General features: G+C 35.3%; 1 protein-coding gene across 2 annotated transcripts in view; it reads right to left on the bottom strand.

Moving 5' to 3' along the window:
• Positions 1 to 21,132, bottom strand: part of ckn (CRK like proto-oncogene, adaptor protein) — a 159,644-nt gene extending 138,512 nt beyond the window's left edge. For both annotated transcript variants that reach the window (XM_089638105.1, XM_089638106.1), the window contains exons 1-2: positions 20,471 to 21,132; positions 5,720 to 6,773 (exon numbers count right to left, since the gene is read on the bottom strand). In XM_089638105.1, coding sequence (XP_089494231.1) covers positions 5,720 to 6,581 — 862 coding nt within the window. In that variant the 5' untranslated portion in view covers positions 6,582 to 6,773; positions 20,471 to 21,132. The remainder of the gene's footprint in view (positions 1 to 5,719; positions 6,774 to 20,470) is intronic.
• Between the last annotated feature and the right edge of the window lie 250 nt (positions 21,133 to 21,382).

Below are 21,382 nucleotides of genomic sequence, written 5' to 3'. Positions count from 1 at the left end.
TAAGGTTGATTGTATTGGCATAACAACAAACCCCAGCTTCCGGGCAAACATAAAATCAGGAACCAATTCCAATCGAATGTGAAAACAAATAAAACATAGAATTCTTATTTACTTTACGCAAATTAATTCCAACTTTAGCGTGGCTTAGTATGTTACTTTAAGAAATTCTAAAGATGCTTTTAAACATTCATAAAATCAAGCATTTAAGGTTGAAACCGGCAAGAAACAGACGGTGCGAGCTTTTGACTGATAATGTGAACAAAGCACTAAAAAAGGCACTACCTTTAAGTCAAGTAACGGAGAGTATTACTGCCGCAGGCACAAATTCATAGAGTGATTAATTAGTAAGGCTTTTAAAACTGTAAATAAAAAAGTTAATAATTGGTATAGCGGTACAACACCAAGCAAAGTCAATAAGCCATTCCTCAAGTGGCCGTTTATCGAGTATTATACAAACAATAATACCCATCCAGGTACAAAAAAGCAAGAATTTGTCAACCAGGTAGCCAGAGAATACTGAAGATATCTGTCCGTTTGGCGCCACTCATTGACAACGGTATGCGAGGAAAAAAACAATGCAGACATCGACACAGGTAAAAGCGACGGCGGGTGGGGAGATATATGAATATCTGCCTGGCTATTCGAAGAGGCTGATTTAAAGTAATTACTACCAATGAAAGTGGATGAAAACGTCATTAATCCATTTACGTGTATCCCCAATTCAAAAATTAAATGCAGTTATGAGAGTGGTTTTATATGTTTAATTCAAATTTTTAACAATTCACGATGGGTGAAATTGCAACATGATCTATAGGGAGGTAACACTCAAAGAATAAACTAAGAGTCTATTGACAGTAAAACGTTTGGGATATAGAATGGAGTGATGTATTGATACTTACAACAAATATTAAGGTAAAAAACACCATAACTCTGAAGTTCCATATTTTTAATATCCGGCGAAAGGCTTTTTGGGATTACACAAATAAAAATAAAAATAAATAATTATATTACACTATGTTCCACAGAGAAATATACTTTCCAAATTCTCCTTCTGGGAGGCCACTATTTCGAATTGCACAATATAAAGATCCTAAGTTTTTTTAACAATTTAAAATAGATTGTTATAAAGAACCTGTTGACAAACTGCAATCTAGCAATTTAACGGGACTTATAAAGAAACATTTAAATAAATAAATATTTAAAAAAATAATACTATGAAGACAGGTACTTCCCAACTTGTGGCTCACAAATTTCAGGATACCACAGTGTTACTGGCTTCGAGTTAGACTTTGACACAATGTGGTATTTTCAAAAACTATGAATGCTGTTAAAGAAATGTATGGAAGATTGAGGTTAATTTATCTGATTCTGATCATTGAACTAAAAATGTGTAATTTTAATCATTCGCATTTTGAATTGAAAACCGGCACACACCCGAACGGTTCCAACTGGCTACAAAGTCATTATGACATAAAACCGCCACTGACTGGTAAGACGTCGGTCATTAACGTTGCTCGGCGTGACGTCAACACGGCTGAAATCGAATAAAAACAAACATGTTGTTTTGGCGGCAAATCGAAAATGGCACATTTTAAATATACACATTTTATTAGTCAATATAAAAATAAAATAACATCATTATCGTAATTTTTCGAAAAAAAACCATTGAAAATACCCCATTGTATGATGCAATACAAAGAGGGAGATGATATTTTTAATACGAAACGACTAAAAATAAAACCTTAAAGGTAGGTTCGCAATGTCAAGTCCTTAGCTCCTTTAAATTGCATTCCATATTATTACATTGTGATGCGTTCAAATGCAATTCAAGTGCATTAACAGAAGTTGTAGTGGTGCATTCACAATACAGACAGAGCACAGCCAAGGTCGGTAGAGCGTTGCACTGGCTTCTAGAGAAGCAATCTTCTACCTCCCACCGCACAAGTCTAGAGATGATGACGAGAGATCGCCTCAAGAGGACTTCCTGAATATAGCGCAATAAGTATTGATGGTCACCTACTTGTTACTATTTGCAAGTGGCTAGTGTGAAAGACGTGACAATGGTGATACAAATAAATAATTTTGCAATATTTTGACGACAAGATACGAAATTTGCTGATAGCTAATTCCTCACTAAAAAAACAGACGTTGAGGTGACAACCTTAGTATAATACAAAACCGCTTTCCTAGTACTCTAAAAATATGATTGGTGATTCCTATTTATAAAGCAAGAGACAAAATTGAAATAACTAACTATAGACCAATCACATCGTTAAACTCACTATCCAAGATCTTTGAAAGAGTATTAAAAACCAAATATTAAAATACCTAGAAGATAACAAAGTAATGCCGTAAAAAATAGATTTAGAGAAAAAAGTGGCACAAAAGAAGAGCAACAAACTCAGCTATCAGTTATTTGGAAAGATATTTCTTAAAAAAATATAGAATGACTGACAGTGACCAAATATTCAACGAGTTTGACGTACTAGACATACGCCAAATATACATAAAAAACACTATTAAATTACATTTTTGAACAAAAAAGTAAATTTCAACAAACACAAACAACCAGTTACACGAGCGTATATACAAAACATAAAAACTCCGTCGATAAACACAAGCTTTGGACACCACAAATACCAAGCAATAAAGCATTCAATAATCTGACACTCGAAACAAAAAAACATTTCACAAGCTTAAAATATGGATTAAAGAACAAAAAAGGCTATATTACAAAATAAATTTATCTCAAAATATACCTACATTGTACACACATTATACACAACCGACCATCGTCTTCATATATATTGCTTCGATTTTATAACCGCCTTAATTATTTTATTTTGGTTCTTAATATTTAATTTAAATTCGTTTGATTAACATATTTTCAATGCAGTACATTTTTATTAACCTACATAATTTGTCACATAAAATTGTAAAATGGGGCCTCGGCACATATAAAGCATACAGTGAGGCGCATCAAAACATATTTTATAAAAAAATATTCTAATATATCAATAAAAAACAGGTCGAGGGGCCAGCAACCAGCAATTGTCATGTCAAATTTTATTGAATTAATTTTTATTGTTTTCTTTCATTTTTTTATTATTTAAAAAAAAAACAGTAAATAGACAACTAAATGGTAGACAATTTAAAAGATTTCATAAATAATAACAAGGAAAAGTACCAATGATATGTCTGTATTAAATATTTGGTGATTGATTATATACGCCCTTGAGGTGATCTTGCACAAAAACGGCGCTATAAAAATCATCCAAGTATTATTATTATACATTGATCCGCTGGGTGTAGATGCGATTTGATTTGATTTAGTACTCACGGGTTAGTACATGCTAGGGAATGTTTTTATGTAAAGATAAACGATATATATAAAAAAAATGATGTGGTGTATAAGTGTATGTGCGTGCGTGTTTGTGTGCGTGAACGTGTATAGGTACACATGTCTCAATTGTGTCAAGTAGTTGAGCATTATGAGTGCGCATTGAAGTTACCAGTAATGTTTTTCTTAAATGATGGCTTGGAGTAAAAACAAATGTGTGGTATATTTGCGGGGTGTGGTGTTCCCGAAGTAATGTCATGTTTATCTCACTTTGGACGAAATTAGTCAAAGTTTTCAAATATCGAATTCCTTTTTTGAACATATTCAAGAATAGAATTCCACAAATTAAACTTGAAAACAAACGAAAAATTAAAATAAACGCAAAGAGTCAATTTCAGATGCCCAGAAGCCGAAAGATCTTAAGTAAACTGGCGGATCGGGTAAAATAGTTTATAGATTCACTGTAATGATTCTAAATAATTATAACTTCCTGTTAATCAGTTATATAAGTCAATCGATTAACAGCGGATTGAAAAGGTTATTTAATAAAATCAAAAATTGCGATATGTTTTCAATTTTAGATGAATTTTATTAGAAACGCTTGCAATATCGATATTGCGCATCGCAGCCAAAACGCAACTGCCATAAATTGCACCTTATCACCTTACACTGTCACAAGGCACACACAAGGACGAGTATTGCCAGACTGGGGACATAAAAATGGTTATTTATTTTGCTGATTTCGCAAACGCACATCGTCGACGGGTATTGAACCCGACACATAAAATACGAGCAAAATTATTGGTAAATACGGGAATATAATATGTATGCGAGGTGGAACGTCCAATACTGAAATAAATGATTGTTGCTTTTATGTTATTATTATTATTATTTGCAGAATATCGGAGTTTCAGAAGCAGCTAGCAGCCTTTTAGCGTTATTGGATACTTTAAGCCAAAAATAATGGAATGGGAAGTTGACAAATCAAAGGTAGTTCAAAGATAGTAAGTATCGTGTAAATATCGTGTGAGCAGAAGCACTATAGTCGGGACGGTGAAATGAGGGTGAGATAGGAACAATTTCAGAGTGGTAGATACTCTCAATATCGCCCCGGTGGAAAACCACCATAAGGAGTCTAAACGTTTGATGACCAGACCTGAAGAGCTAGCCTACTTCCCAACCTTCCCAGTATCTTTCTCCGTGCTACCATCAGCTACATAACATATCCTAAATGGTCCTAATAGTCCTACAGACTCCACTTACACATTTGTACAGTCTTCACATTAAAAAACACATGAACTCAAGAGTTCAAATAATATAAGAGTGTGAAACGATGTATGAAAGTGTGTGAAGCCAAAAATGTATGTTTGATAGGATTTTCCAATAGTTGCGTGTGTTACATTCTCTGCCTACCTGCCTCTGCGGAGGAAATGCGTTATGGTTAGTTACTATTAGATGCATATTTACAAAGTTAAACGTATTACAAGTTAGTAAAATACTCATATTTGTATATTTTTATTGCTACTTAGGAAAATGGAAAACAAGATAGGTACCTACCGGTACCCTTGCGGATACCCTTGACTGAATACGGGTGGTGTACCCGCCAGTAAAAGCATACAAATCATCCTAGTTTACAATGTCAAGACCAGAAAAACTAACATGCCCCCCACACGACATCTGGCGAACACACAAATCAATGGTGAATCCTATACGCTTGGATTGAGATAATTTAAAAAATATTATAGTCTGGCTGGGGTTATAAAATCCCAAGGAATGAGACATTCGGTCTGGAATATTATCATTTTTTTCGATTTGAATGAGCTACGTGCAAAACTCGAAATTTTTTTACCAAGAAGCGCTCGCTACATGAATATTTTCATCTGGAATAATATAATTCCACAAAAGATTCGTATGAGAAAACAATATTATTGAGAATTACTCTTCGTATCGAATAGGCGATATGATAAGGGTAGCCCCAGCAGGAAGCAAGATTATGTCAAACTTGATGGCTTCCGAACATGATCAAAATACAAATAAAAACTTTTTAGAAAACTGAATAACGTGTGCAATATTTTTGGGGAAGTAATCCCAGTGATAAGATTAAAAACACGCAGAAATAAATATGTTATCAAAAATTCAATATGTAAAAACGTATCTTAATAAAATATGAATTATTTTGTGTTTATGAGACTTTATTACGCCGGGAATTTACAGAAGTGATAAATATAAAATGTCGGTAGCTTTTCGGCCTTCACGAATTTATCAGACGGCTTTCCAAATCGTGAGCTAAATAAAATTGTGCAAGTTCTATATCGGGTGCTGATTAATCAGGAATAGTGCAATCAATAAGTAACGGACAAAATGTTTTAAATGACTCACATTGGAAGAGGTTTCTCCAGCTGCCGCTGAGAACCCTGAGGCACTTGTTGAGAGTTGTGGACCCTGCGGACGCTTGGACGTGTTGAGGAAGTCCAACTCTTCGGGATCCCAAAGGACTCAAGCTCAGAGGCACTTCTTTGTCCAAAGCAGCGAGGTTTCCTTCAGAAGAACTTCTGGCGAGGGAGAATCTCATCTCTCCAAAACCACGGAAACTTCTCGTTAGTGAATTAGTATGGAAACTAGCCCTGCCCACCGAGTGTGGTCTGGCGAAGGGGCCGCTTCTAACTGTTGCGTATGTTAGCTTGCTTCTTGAATCATCGTCAACTGCTGACAGATCCTCGCATCCCCTGCTGAAGATTTCACTGAATGTTTTTAGAGGGATGGAATCTGATGGCTCATCTGGAGAGTGCAGGAAGTACTGCTTGCTCAGTTCACTTCTGGCTCTGTCGAGTTCCGGGCAATCTTCACTCGCGTAACTTCTGTCAAAGCCGTTCACAAGACTACTGCTTTTAAAGGAGACATCGCCGTTAAAGTTCCTTTTCGTTCTGTCCTCCGTAAACTTAGACAAACTCAGATTTAAGGCGTGTTTACATTTTTTCAACGAATTCTTCCTCTTGTGATGATGGTGGCACTTTTTCGAGGGATTTTTGTCCGTGGGAGACGGTAAGTCTTCAGAACTAAGCACTAGTATTTCATCCAATGGGTCTTTGAAACTCATGTAAGTGGAAGAAGTGAGATTGGCATTTGTGCGGTTGTTGCCGGCTTGCGTGAAACTGTTCTTCCTTTGTAGGCCTTCCTTCACACTGGCGACCGGCCGCTTGTTTGGCGGGAGCGGAGGAGGTCCGAAACATGTGGTCGACATTTTTTCAGCAACTCCAAACTGGATCTCGCCAAATGTGGATTTGTTTACTTATTCTCTCCACTAGATGCTAATCCTAGGTTCTCACACGCAGCATGTCCGTCTGTTGTCAATGTGGATAACTAATGTCACTCATTTAGGAATTAATTCGTTAGTAACGGCACTTTTTTATGATATTTCATGATAATATGACTGCTGTAGAGAAAATAAATAAATTAATTAACACTCTATCAAAACACAGCAAGAACTGGACTTGGATTGGAGTATTGGCACAAAACAATATAGGTATTGTTTCGTTGTAATGTTGATAGTTACATTAGTTTCGCTTTGCAGGTGTTGTAAGCAACATTGATAAGGTTTCAGCACTTTCTTTTAATAATTTTTTTAATGTAATATTTAAGGTTTATTCAATAAAATGTATTGATTTTATAGGACTGAAGATATCTAATGTGATAAAACATTTACTTTGCACAAAGTAAACAAACTTTTCACAAATATTTACGATTATTATCAAGAAAAACCAACCGACAAATATTACAGTCTGGGTTTAACGAACAACCAATTTGTAATGAAAGTCAGATAATCAGAAAGTCACTTTATCTGTATAAAATGACTGATAAATAATATTAATCAGATTATAAGAGCCAATTTGAAATGAACTTTATATTGATAGCAGTACAAAGCGTGTGTGATGATTTGCACGACAGCCAGTCTGTCTCGTTCGAAAAACCAGAAACAAAAATTCCTTAGAAATAATTAGCAAGATAATGAATGACCTGTTGTCGTTTGGCTTTTTTGACAAAATGGCTGGTTTGATAATGCCAATGGAACTCACGGAAGAAATGCGAACCAAGTCAATTAGAGGATATAATTAATAGATATAATTATATAGAATGATAACTCATATAGATGTTACGGAGCAATAAATGGTACACTCATAAATTTAACATATTTATAAGACCAGTAAGACTTGAAGGTTGTTTGGAAAAGAGCATCAATTCGAAAAAAATAACATTCTTCCTAACCAAGATGCACAAAACTTACTTATCCATCCTTTATAGTAATTTTACAGATAATATGTACTCCAAAAATGAGCAATGCAAATAAAAAGACAGGAATCAAATTTAATCTAACTGCTAACTAAAATAAGTAATATTAAAACCAATGCACAAATCTATCAACTGAACTACTATCAGAGATAAAAACAAAAATTGTAAAGTTAGTTTTTATTCAACAGCCTTGTGGGTACAGTTGCTCGAAATATATATTGATAATACGTAAGTTCTATAAACAGCTATGATGGCATGGTCTATTTTTGTATTGCATACAATCTCATATCAACAATGAATCAGACGTCATATCGTTCAAGATAAGGGAGAATGCAAACACTAAATATTTATAAAACGAAATGTAATCCTGACACGTATTGTTTAGGCATCATTATTTTTTACTGCCTGAAGATTAACAGCAAATAATGGATGTTTGCGAAGTTGGAGCAAATGAACACGTTATAAGTCATAACAATATTCATAATTATCTTAACTACAACGCAGAAATCTGTTTTCAGCAGCACAAACTCTGAGCTTCACTGTCATAAATTTTTTTGTTTGAAATTTATAGGGGAAGTCAGATAGTTTCAGATCGCAATGTCACTTTTAACCACGTGGTTACGCTGCTTTCAAATATTCACTAAAATGTCATTAGTTCCGACACCATAATGTATTTTTCAAACATTGAACCGTTGAATTAGAGTACAGCTACTAATTTATAAATAATCACAAAACGAGTTTATTTCAATAAACTGTGCCATGGCTCCACGATAAATGCACAGCCAAAGGTGTTAACAACGGTAGAAAAAAACAATTGCTATGTTGGGTGTGATTTATGATTTAAAAAAAACTGAACTCAAATGAAACATGGGCGTTACTTCTTGTTTGCGAAACACACGTGCAATAATGGTGGAGTTGTAGTAATGTTACTCTATTAGCCTGGAAATGCCAAGGAAAATATTCGCACGGAGCGATAAACCTGCACGAGCAATGTTAAAACCAGTTGAATTCCAAAACAAAGGGGAGGAAAGACTTTATTCACGCTGGCCATAAATAATCCCTCGTCTCTTGCCCGAGGCCATTTCTTCTGACCGCTAAAAACATTGACAGCCATAATGTGCGGACTAATATATCGCACAGCCAAGTACTTACTTGGAGACATTAAAGAGCCGGCCACGGGGACCGTAGGAGAAACGCGAGCAACCGTTGTTTTATCTAGTGTAAAGGTCAATTGATGTAATGTAAACTTGTCCGGAATGTGAATTATGTTCTGCGGAGAAAAACAAGACGCTTCACGCGATGACATGGTACATGCTGAACGTTTGAACCGCGATAGAGAAATTTACGGAGTTATAAAAACAACGAATTGTTAGGTATACATAGGAAACAAGAATGGCACGACGGTAAATTGGATGCACTTTATGGTCTGTTGGTAAAGTGAAATACGTCGCTGGATTAGAGGCTATTTCGTAGTTTTGAGTTCAGAGTTGTAAACTGGACGAGCAACCAATCAATTAACAGAAAACATTTTATGGTTAAATAAAGTGAACCGAAAGACGGTCAAACAATTTTTATAACCAAGAATTTAGCTGAATTTATATTTTATATATTTTACCCCCATTTTTTTCTCGGTGAAAAAATATTAAAAGCGAAATTAAAATGAAGAAGAACAGTAGCTTTTTAAACTAATCTGGCGAAAGTAGGTACGAGTAATTCGGATAACCGATAAATGGATTGGGTTTTTATAAAAGCCGTGAAAGTTATAAAAAGAGATGCACACAATATATTGATATTATTTAGCTAAAGATTGAAAAACGAAGAATCGACGAACAGGAGAATATCGAAAATATAATTTAATGATCCCCGGAGACATTTTATTAGCTACAATTGGCTCGGCTTGTCCACTGTTAGCGTCGAGTCGCAAGATAATATTTATAAGAGAGGTCAGAGAAACAACATGCCCAGGGAAGAAAGTCGGTGGGAAGAACAAGTGGGAGAACGTGATCAGGTGACTGATATTAAACCCAGCTGCACCGGGATATATTGCCCGCATTGAAAAATGACGCCAATAAATCCGTCCAGAGGTGGAAGAGAAATCTTTTACAATAATTATCATGTTAGGAGGTGGTTGGCGCTAGCTGCATTCTATATTGCTGTCAGGCGAGATGTTATACCCACATAGTTGCCAAGAGGAAATTCAGGAAAACAGCACGCTTACAGTCTAATACCAATATTGAAGACAGTCCATTGAATTGCTGACAACTTTAAAATAACACCGATAGTAAAAAGGGGTCAATGATGTCTCAGCAGTCGTAAATGTTAATATTTACAACTGTGATAAGATGGAAGCAAAAACAAGGGCATTGCGGAACGCATAGATGACAATTCAACAACAGCAGCTGTGTGTAAATAATAAGAACGGTTATCAGAAGGGTCATGGATGAAAAAACTGAATTGGGTAACTTTAAATATAGATATACCATATAAAATTAATAAGTAATGGTTACTAGGAGTGCCCAATTGTGGCCCATCATAAACAAAATGATATGTCCAGTCATTTTACTTAGATGTTCGATTGGTTAGGTCATAAGGGTACTTATTCATATTGATGCTGATTAAAGTCCGTGCTTTTCTTATCTACCGGTGTTGATAAAGCACATGTTGTGATCTGGGTCATAACCCAATGATGTCATGCGATCAGTTTACAAGCGGGAGTTATTGTACGGAATTTTTTAATGTGCCATAACTCATTCGTTGCTTACAAGCTCGCTCATGTAATACCTACTCGAAAATCACCGCTACAGAAATAATGATTTACAATGAAACGAGCCTGAAGTCCTGAAGTACTGACCAAACGTTTTGTTCAACGTTACAAGGCCTAGTATTTGACCTCTGAGACTCCAATATTATGAAAGGATTTAGATTCGAAACAGTTAAGAGGCACTTGGAGAAGTACAATAAATTTGTGGAGCATTGTGAATTGTGAGTAGATAGTTTAATTAGTTCCCAGAGCACGCATCTTCCGTCCGTACTTTAAACGTATGCATGATGTAATTGTTTAATGACTGCTAATGGACGTAACATGCAGAATGCCTCATCAACAGCTCATTACGGTAAGAGCACCAAACGATTGTGAGAACAGAGAACTAAAAAACTGCTTCTATCCAATTGTGTTATTATCTACTCGCATACCCCCTACTGGGCAATTTCTCAACAAGACACGAGTTGAGTTATTCAGCATAAATTAAAACTGCTTCCAGAAAAAGCTGTGAAAGGAGAAAGGCAAATAGAGGCGAAGCAGGGTTGTGAAATACCGACAAAGGGGACAAACTGATTTAGAGAGACGTCGACGGAGGTCTAAGGTCTAAGACGAACGCACGCACCAAGACGAGAAATAACCCATATCTAAATGAGACGCTGCATTCCTGTTTCTCGGTCCATCGTTTCCTCTTGCGGTAGAGTTGATTCAACAAAGCCAATTACGCCAATTGGAACACATGCCCAACAATTAGCTTTATCGGCCTAACTCGACTCCACGTCATACAATTGCAATGATTCCTCTTGCCCCTTGCACTTACTTGATTCATATTTTGAGAAATGAGTTAGCAACTTAAATAATTTTCCAGCAGCATTCCAGCTCATTTTTCAAGACGAATATTTATGGCTGAAATTCGAGAAAATCTCTGCTGGATTTCATAATAACCATATTTTTTTTATGTCTGTTTGTAAGATTTATAAACATCATCAATATCTAAACTTTTTATACATCAAAGATCAACGGGACTAAACTGGATTTCGTTCATTAGGAATGTATTCAGATGCAGCCAACTTGTATTTTGACATAAAAATTCTTCACACGTTTAGAATGCAAACGAAGGCTTTGAATAAACCGACACTAAATAGGCCAATTAAAATAATTTCTCTTTTAAATGCGCATTCTCATAAAAATGATATAATTCAACGCTGTTTAAAATTTATCACTAATGCCGACATATTATTTAATTAAATTATCACACCACACGGGAGTTAAAAAGGTCGTAAAATGACATGTGAATAATTTATTTCATTCGAGAGAATCAAATGATTAAAAGTAAAACAATATATGGACGACATGTTCCGAGAAATGATTAAAAAATATCAAGGTTGAAAGAATTTACACGATACAATACTAAAAAGAAATAATACAAATAAAGACGATAGAGCTGAAAGCATAACAGTGAATGATAAGGCTTAAAATAAATAATACTGAGCAGACATTAACCCCCACCAATAAAGCTGAAAACAATACATTTATGAACATTATTTACTAATGGCAAAGGGAATATATATATTATAAAGAAGTAAGTGAAAGATTCAACCAGAACCAGTGTTCAGGTGAGACAAAATCAATTAGATTTATCTGTCGCCAATATTGATAAAGTCAACAGTCTCAGGTTAGTTGCTCGAGATACAAAAATAAACACGAACTATACTGAATACTGGAAAGCTAATAAACAACTAATAGCACTGAACGAAACGCCGTTTCTTGAATATCAATGCGTTTCGTGTGGTGACCAGATTTTCCGTTTACCTTATTGTACGAAAGCTAAAACTTGTTGAATTTAATTTTGTGTCTTTGATTCTCAGAAAGTTTTAAGCTAAATGCAGGACTATCAAGCCATGAGAGTATCAATAAATGATTGCTCAGAATTGATGAAACTCGGATGATTTGGTAAAAATAACTTTCTTATGACCATGGAAAAGCCTATTCAATATATGTGTATGTAGACGTACGTGCTATATTTCACGCAATGCCAGACATTTAACACGACAGATCCTAACAGAGTTCTTCGAAAGCGGTGACTAGTTAAAATTATGTATTGACTATTTGGAAGCGATATGCAAATATACATAAAATAAAATAGATGAGCGAAACACTATGTTAATATGTCGGTTCGGTGCCTTTAATGTGAAACAGATACAAATAATTGTCTGAGAGATCAATGAATTTAGTTCTCATAGACAAGATGTGGACGCAAACTCGTTTTAGTTTTTTTTTTCAAAGGGACAGGTTGTTTATTGATGCAAGACGAGTTTCATCCATAACTGACGATTCACAATTACACTCGAGATTTACTTCAAGCCATCAACCCATCGAGTCCAATAACCAGATTTAACAGGAGGATCTCTTTTGCTGGAGACAATACGCTATTACGACCATTCCCATGAAGTTCTCAACAATTGTTCACTCAGATTCAGCACCTCGGTAGCTCATTACCGTCATTACACACACATTTGCTGGCTGGATTTCGCCGCCCACCGCGGAATTAGCAAGTGCGGAGTGTATTTATTATTTGGAATTATTGTCAACCGGTATAATGACATCATTAGAAGGTAGAAGGCAAGTGTAAAGAGGGAAGAGGCGTTTATGGTCCTGGCGATATTCTGGATTCTGAACACGGACAGGTGTGGGCGGGTAGAGGAATTGTTATTTGTACTTGATTAGCCCTAAGTGTGAAATTAGATGGATTTATGTTCAACGTCTGTGTCTGCTTACAGCTTTCAAGACTCGAACTGCTTTCATTACTTTTGTTCGAAACACAATGAAGTATGCCTGGTATTGTCAAAGAGGCAGTTCACTTTTGAAGTATAGAGGCCACGAGGACTGAACTTGGGTGAGAAGTTGAAAACATGTAAGGCTTTCCAGGAACAAAAAACTGGCGAAACCAAATGAAAACGCTATTGAAACATACCGATGTCAGAAACGCGTTAATACGATTTCCTAAAATGTAATTAATTCTAACTGCTCAGCCAGGCGATTATTACAAGAGCGCTGGTACGAGTGTAAACAGGAAATTCGTTGAGTAATTAATTCAACAAACAAGAGATGATTTAATTTTAAAGCCGGAGCTCATTATCTTGTGAGGTAATTTAAAACTGTCACTTTCGAGAAGATGATAATAACAAAAAGTGGTTTATATCTGATTTGATAATGTGTACAGGTCCAGGTACGTCAGGTACAGAGTACGGACATTCTTCACATCACGCTGGGAGTGCTGGGACCCGATCAATCAGACTTCCCAGGCAATCCCTCACACCTCGACATTGATCCAATTGATTTAATGACACCATCACGAGAAGACGACTGGATAAGTTCGACCAAACCGTGGATATTTTAAAACTTATAGACGAAGCTAAATATAGCTGTCACGCTTTAGCGAGCCGGAAAAACGATTCAAATCTGTGTCTTGAATATTAAAATGATACAGGCTAGAGTTTGTTTGTCTTGTCGGCTAAGCCGATGATCGTAAATATTATTTCAGAAGCCATCGGAGACGAAATTTGTTTATTTATTTTCACTTTTCACGTTTTTATTCGGGGCATGTGTTTTTCACGGGAGAAACCGGAAAATTATGTGCCAATGAAAGAAGGAATTTTTAACTTATTAAGAAATCCATGATTTTTTAAAGCTTATGTAAAAATTGTTATTTTTGGATTGCGAAATGTGGAATTTAACACCACCCTGGTGGTCGAAGGAAGTATTACACAACCCATCCATCTTCGTGAGAAGGACTTCTCAGAATTAACACCCGTGAAAGGTTTTGGTCAAACTTTGCATAATCCTGGAGATTTTACCGTAACGAATTACTCCCATGCAAGGGTAGGAGGCAGAAGGAAGGTATACCCAGATCCACAGCAAGGCGTAGCTGAATGCAAACAATATCGCAGCATCACTAATCAAGAGAAAGACAGCATCTTGGAAATTGTTGGTTTGGAAAGAGATAAGAAAAGGATTCGCCACACATTAAGAGGAACAAAGGAACGTCATGGAGAATGGAGAAGAAAGGATAAGGTCGCCCACACGAACAGACCAACAGGAAGAATTATAACGCTGGGATTTCTGGTAGGTAAGGAGGTACGGAAAAGATTTGATATACTCATACAAGCAAAACAATATGTAAATTAAGGAGCTCGAAAGAAAGGTTCAAAAACATTTATGTAAATTCTGAATCTCTGCTTTGGGTAGGATCAGATTTAAAACAATGTGTAATTCTAACTTTTGTTTGCGTGGTCTTATTATTGACCCACGTAACCAAAAATAATTGGTGCATTATAAGGAGCATTAAAGAAACTGACACTCAATATGATTTACGGTGCTTCGAGACAATAGATTGCAATCATTTGTAGCAATTTATTTAACCTTGAGGCCGTTATTATTTATTTGTCAAAGGAATTAAAATTTAAAATGCATTTAGGTGAGACTCCGAAACGCGGTCAAAGAGAAAGCAAAATAAAGAAACCAAAGCGATGAACTGCGCGGATAAACACAAACAGTAGGCTGATCAGTAGCTCTAATTTTTATACTTGATCGGGCACACTTTTTACTCGGCTAATTTTCGTTTTGAATGCCTACTAAAAAATTATTGCCAAAGTACAAGTCAGATGGAAGTATGAACATAGAAACGAAGGTGAATCGAATTCACTTCGACACAATTCCCTTTTATGAGTTTTCTTTGTTTAAACGGCAACACCATCTAATAACTTGTGGAACAGTGCGGAACTTAGGTAGTGTTATTACAAAGATAGCTACAAGGTTCAGGTAGTTTTGCGATCAGCTAATTCAGTTTCAGTGTGGCATGGAACTGGCAGAGGAAGTATAAAAGTGGACTGACTGCTGCAAAAATGAGATCTCGGAGACGTATGCGCGTCCGGAAAGAATGCAAGGCTGTTGTAAAGCATAGTAGCATAACGCCCGAGGATGAGATGCCACGATGAGGGAACAAAATACTTGAGTCGGGTCATGTCAAAAAAGAGTATGTATGATACGAAATTTGAATGAAAAAAAGAAGTGTGTGCCAAGACCGATTTGTGTGGTAGTCTATCCTCTCTGCCTACCCCTGCCAGTAAACGGCGATTAGTTATTTAGTTTAATTTTCAGTATTATTATTACCGTACGTATTTCGAAGGCTTTCAATGACCCACACGTTTGACTTTAACGTTTTTTGTTGTAGGAATAATAAAAATACAATGAGATGATTTTTGTTTATATATGTTGTCGCTGCCAATTATTTTGGGTGTTGAGATATGTTGGTTGTTAATCTTAAAAATTCTTACAAAAATACTTACAGCTGCAGTTAACAGTAGAATTAGAAAAAAAACAGAAACGTGTATTTTACTCCAGATAAAGCCCAAAGCCTGGAATAGCCTACCACTACCAACAAATACTCGAAAGACTCACAGGGAACTCAAAACTCATCTCTTCAGACAGCATAACCACAAACAGATAGTAAAATCAAAAACCTTATTTCAGAGTTAGCCTGTAGTAGGTACCTACCAACAGCTTGTGGATCTGTCTGTGAGTGATTGTAAATCTGGTTCAACGAACTCGGATTTGTTTTAAATGTCATTTTCAAAATTGAAACAGCTGTGCCAAGAATTCAGACATAATTTGATAACTTAAATAACAGATCAAGAAAACTATTCATGAAAAATATTGTATTATTTTCGTTAATATATCTTCTTGACCATTCTGAATCAAAAATGTCCGAGTTTTGATGTGTTTTTTAAATAAATTTTTATATTAAAAATTATAAAATTCCGTGATTTTTCACGGTCTGCGTTGGCAATATAATATTTTATTTTAGCTAAATTTGTTTTTTATTCTTGACAGTTTATACAACAAATTTAAGTCCTTTGAAAGCACACTTGTAAATACAATATTTCATTTAATTCATTCGATCTATCTAAGTATTTTCAGTTATTCCAAGAAAAGTAACGTAGATTTAATTCGTTTGTTTTGACGATTTTCAATGTCACATATATTGACACAAAAAATGTCAGCAACAAGTAACCTAAAAAACCCAGTGGTCTCCAAACTTTTTGGCGCCCTTGCTAAATCTCCCAAAATTTTCAAAAGGCTCCCCTGTGTCAATTTTTAAAAGCAGCTACAAAAAAAACACAAGTTAACGTTTAAGTGTCAAAATAAAAATGGGCGGGTTCAAAAGTATTTTTATGAACACGTGTTCCGCCGTCCTCATAACGCATTCGCGTTTTACTGATACTTTGCTAGGAAATCTGTCAATTTATTCGTTAAAGGCCTGCAGTCCCATTTTTAAAAGGAATACGAATAATTTGATCTGATAATGCAGCTGCTTCAAGGAGGAAGTGGCGCACACTTTGGGAATCACTCAAAAGCCAATGCGTCAACTTTTGATAACGTACTTTGAAATGAGCCTAATTTGATATCTGATCTCCTACCTGATACCTCGATGAATTCAGGATAAGAAAGAAATTTAAGTCCGCAGACCACCAGGAGGTAGAGATACCATTAAACTTAATAAACGATTGTCTCCATGAAATGATTTCCACGGTAAAATTGTTGCTTTACACGTATTAATTTTTTGATATGCATGGAAATTACGGCAGTTTAATATTAAGTATACAACTTAATTGTAGTGCGGGTAAATTATTTTTAACTTAATGCAAAAAGTCTCAAGCAGTTAATAATGTACAAAATTTATGCATATTTAAAGTCATAACATGAATGTTAAATATAATTTGAAAATATTTTATTTATTAAATGGAAAGGTACTTGATTTAAAAATGTAGGTACATTTTAAATATGATTTAAGATTTTCACGGCCAAAAGTATTTTTGCTATTTATTTTTGGGGTGTTATGCCGTGTTGCGCTAACTCCTTCTTCGGCTAAAGAAGGAGCATAACACCCCAAAAACAAATAACAAAAATAGGTACATTTTGTGCATATAAATAAAGATGTACTCGAAGGTGGCGGATGTCTTTTCTGTGCTAAAATCATAATGGTATCATAAATTTGAAAACTTTAATTTTATTATTTAAAGTTTAATATGTACTCGTGTATATATTATTACGATGTCGAAACACGTGTTCATAAAAATCATATTTCCGCATTTCGTCATTGAATATTATCGAGGCAAATTAACAGGTTCATGAACACGTGTTCCGATACGTTAGGAATTAACTAAAAGTTTATCAGGAAACGGCCAGCTATCCCGTTTTTAACCAATAATTTAAACAGATTTTTCAATCGAAACATTACTTGTAATGGCTTTAGCCGTGTTTAGTGACCTGATCTGAATGTAATAGTCCCACTGGCTTTGGTCAGTTAGGACAATTTTTTTTTTCAAGTTATCTTTTAGCTTTGTGTGCTTTTTGTTCTTTTAGCTCAAGTGTCTTTGAGGTATAGGTATATAGGATGCGTGTCAAAGTTTTTTTTTCTAATACTAACGGGCAACAATGTTGCACTAGCAATAATTGCATTCTCACGTTCCACACTGGCTGCATACCCCTGCGGCGACCGTCGCAACATGTAACCCACTGTACGTACAGACGAATTTTACGGCGAGAAAGTCAATAATAAGAATAAGATTCTGGGTTATTTCTTACGACTGAAAACTTGTAACTTTGAATCTACAGGGTCACCACAAAAAAAAACAAAGCAACCGGTCAATGGCTGAGTCCGGGTTCCAACCGAGCATAGTGTGTTCAATTCCTCGGCTGGCTAAGTCCTCCATCACGACACAAGTAAAACTTTCCGATTACTGCGATGGTTGTAGGAGTTTTTCAAATATTGTCAGGTTATTCGTAACCTGGGATGTTTAACCTTTAAAACAACTTAAACAACGTAACCTTTAAAAAAAAACTTTTTGACCGAGCGTAGCAAAGCCCAGTTTTAACTGGAGCGACGTAAATAAATTTGTTTGTGGGTTCCGTTTTCGAAAATCTACTGTGTTCACATTAAGTTTTTAGATTTTCACGGCCAAAAGCATTTTTGTTGTTTGTTTTTGGGGTGTTATGCCGTGTTGCGCTAACTCCTTCTTTAGCCGACGTTTCGGACAGCGTTGCAGTGTCCATCATCAGGGCAGATCCGGTAGATCCGAAGATGTGTTCTTCGGATCTACCGGATCTGCCCTGATGATGGACACTGCAACGCTGTCCGAAACGTCGGCTAAAGAAGGAGTTAGCGGAACACGGCATAACACCCCCAAAACAAACAGCAAAAATGTGTTCACATTATTATTCAAGCAAGCCTTACTGTAATTATGGTTCAGAAAAGATTAATTTTTTAAAAGTGAAAACGTCGGGTTTATTTGGTCTTTCTTATTCGCATTTTTTTTTCAATATAAATAAAAAAAGTCAGTGGTTAGCGCTTTTTAAAGCGTTCTAGTCAACTAATTATTTGTTCAAGAAAAACAAAAACGTATTTACAAATATGTTTATGTTTTGACTAAAACAAACAGCTGACACAGTTAGTAAACTGACACGTGGTAAACGCAGCATAAAACATGAGCATTTTAAATAAGGCTTCTTTTTGCCAGCCCTGAAAGATGTACGTATGTATGCGCGAGACGTTTGTGTAGGCACAGGTATCAGCACACACACACACATACACGAATATACTTCTATAGGAGAGGTCGATGAGCAACTGTTATCAAACAATCAAATATCTCACTTTAAAATCACAAATTCAATTAATTGATCTTAAATTATTGATCTATAAATATCAAATGAGTTCGATGCACATTTTGAATTTTTAAATTCGGAAGAGAACAAAGATATTTATGACAGTTTGTAAACAGATCCATTGCAGGTGAAATAATCGGGTATCACAAACGTGTTTCGGTGCAAAACTATTGCGACTTTACCAGGGTATTTTTATGTAAATTCACTATGCTAATTGATTGCACAGGCCGCTTAGGCTTCATTCGCAAAACCCAGATAATGTGGAAATAAATAAATAATGTGTGTAAAATTAATATTTTAGAGACAAAAACACGCCCGTGTGTTTATTAATAATCGAGATGTAGAAGAAACTAACAGCAAATGGTAGAAACGCGACGATGTACCTGTATAATCTACGCCATCTACGGGGACAATACAAAGTGTGATACTGTACTGCTTTTAAGTACCGAATAAAATTATTTACGATACTGTAATATGGTTACAGTCATAAAGTCAAACGCGATATTTCCGTATAGAATAGTGGGAATCCTTTTGACCCCTGATTTGTTTTCAGACAACTTAGATTTTATGAACAGTTTATTTACTATGCCTTTAGAGATAAGCCAGCTTCTTGCATCCATTAAAATACATAAATTTATTGATTGTAAACAAATAAAACATATTTATAGAAATAAAGGGCACAAAAACTAACCATTACAAGCCTAATAAGCTAATTGCATAACGTTTTCCAAGCAGTGGACTACTGTGAAATTTAATTCCGACATTCGTGATTTTACAAAACAATAAAAATTGTAATTTTGGTAAATATACAGATAAGCGGGACACGGTTAATAGGAATATTTTATTTTGAAAGCATTTCGTATCAGGTAGATAACAATGAGAAACAATTATTACATCAATAGAAAATTGAAAATAATGCTTTTTAATAGTATTTAGTTAAAATTGAAATCGATTGTTCACTTGAGGCCATTATTATTGATGTGAAAGTTTTTATTTATTTAATTGATTTAATAAATGTGAACCTAAAATAGGTCCTTAATTTGGATTTAATTAAAAAAATAAAATTAAAAAATTGTTAAAAAAATCTATCTTAAAGATTAAACATGGCGTGAAGAAAAGACGAATTATCGTTTTTTTAAACGAAATAACTTTTAAAATGTCAACGTTATTTTCCATTTCCGATAGCTGAAATAATTGTTTAGGTGTCTTTAAAATAAAATGTGTCTATTGGCCGTGTTCTGCTTATCTGCATATTTACTAACTTTTTTCTGAAAAATCTTGAAAATCGGAAAAAAAAATCACGAAAAGTTCCTGGTTCCAAGCAACCAAAATACCTCAAAAAAATAAGTTTTTAAAATTACCATGTGAAAACATCACAAAATCATCAATACACCACTTTTAATTCACAAAACACTGCTATTTAACTCACAAAAACAATAATACTATTCGATAATTAATTACTTATATCAGATGAGAAGATAATGATTGTCTGTTACTCTTACACAAGTATTAGATATAATAGAATATCATATTTTGATAGAAATGCCAAAATAAACAACACTTTTATTATACAAAATCACTTTTGTTTACATTTTGGACCGATTGTCATACTCTGTTAATAGTTCGTTGGTTAACGGTTAGTTCGATCGGAATTTGTAAATAAGATAACAATTGGTTGTTATGGTATCAATGTTTTGTTATGTCGGAGCACGTGGGCCGTGTCAGCCGGGCCGGGAAATATTTCGTTGGCGCGCACGACGTGCAAGCGCGACGGACTTGGGGCGAATGGCGAATTAGCTGCGTCAGTTGTGGGACCCGGTACCTCGGTTTGGTACGTTTGGTAGGTTTGGTACCTACCGCTACCTAGGCTGGAGATTGTGTAGGAGAGCTGCTGTGGGCAGGTAACGCTTTGCGGACGGGGGAGAACTAAACGATAATTTTATATAAGCAGATTTTTTACTTTTGATTTTAGTAGTCGCGAGCTTCTGCTCTTTTATTTAGGACTAAGATGATTCGGACGTGTTTTTTTCTGGCTTATGACACGTGCTGTGGAAATAATGGTGTAATCTACATAAACAAAAATGTAAAAGATCGTTTTTACAAAATCTGAAATCTCCGAAATCTTTTCACCGATTGTTTTGAAATATTGACACAACGTTGCATTCCGAGTACGCGTTTGTTTATATATACCTATATTACGTAAATAACACCCGTGAGAGGTGAAAACACGCTTTTTTGAAAAACCACGTAATCCGTTAGCCAAAAATGTTTTT

The sequence above is a fragment of the Hesperophylax consimilis genome, chromosome 12 (assembly GCF_061612785.1).
Source record: "Hesperophylax consimilis isolate HC1 chromosome 12, BYU_Hcon_1.0, whole genome shotgun sequence".
Taxonomy (NCBI): Eukaryota; Metazoa; Arthropoda; class Insecta; order Trichoptera; family Limnephilidae; genus Hesperophylax; species Hesperophylax consimilis.
Note: the sequence above shows the minus strand (reverse complement) of the source record. Positions and strands in the feature narration are given on the sequence as shown.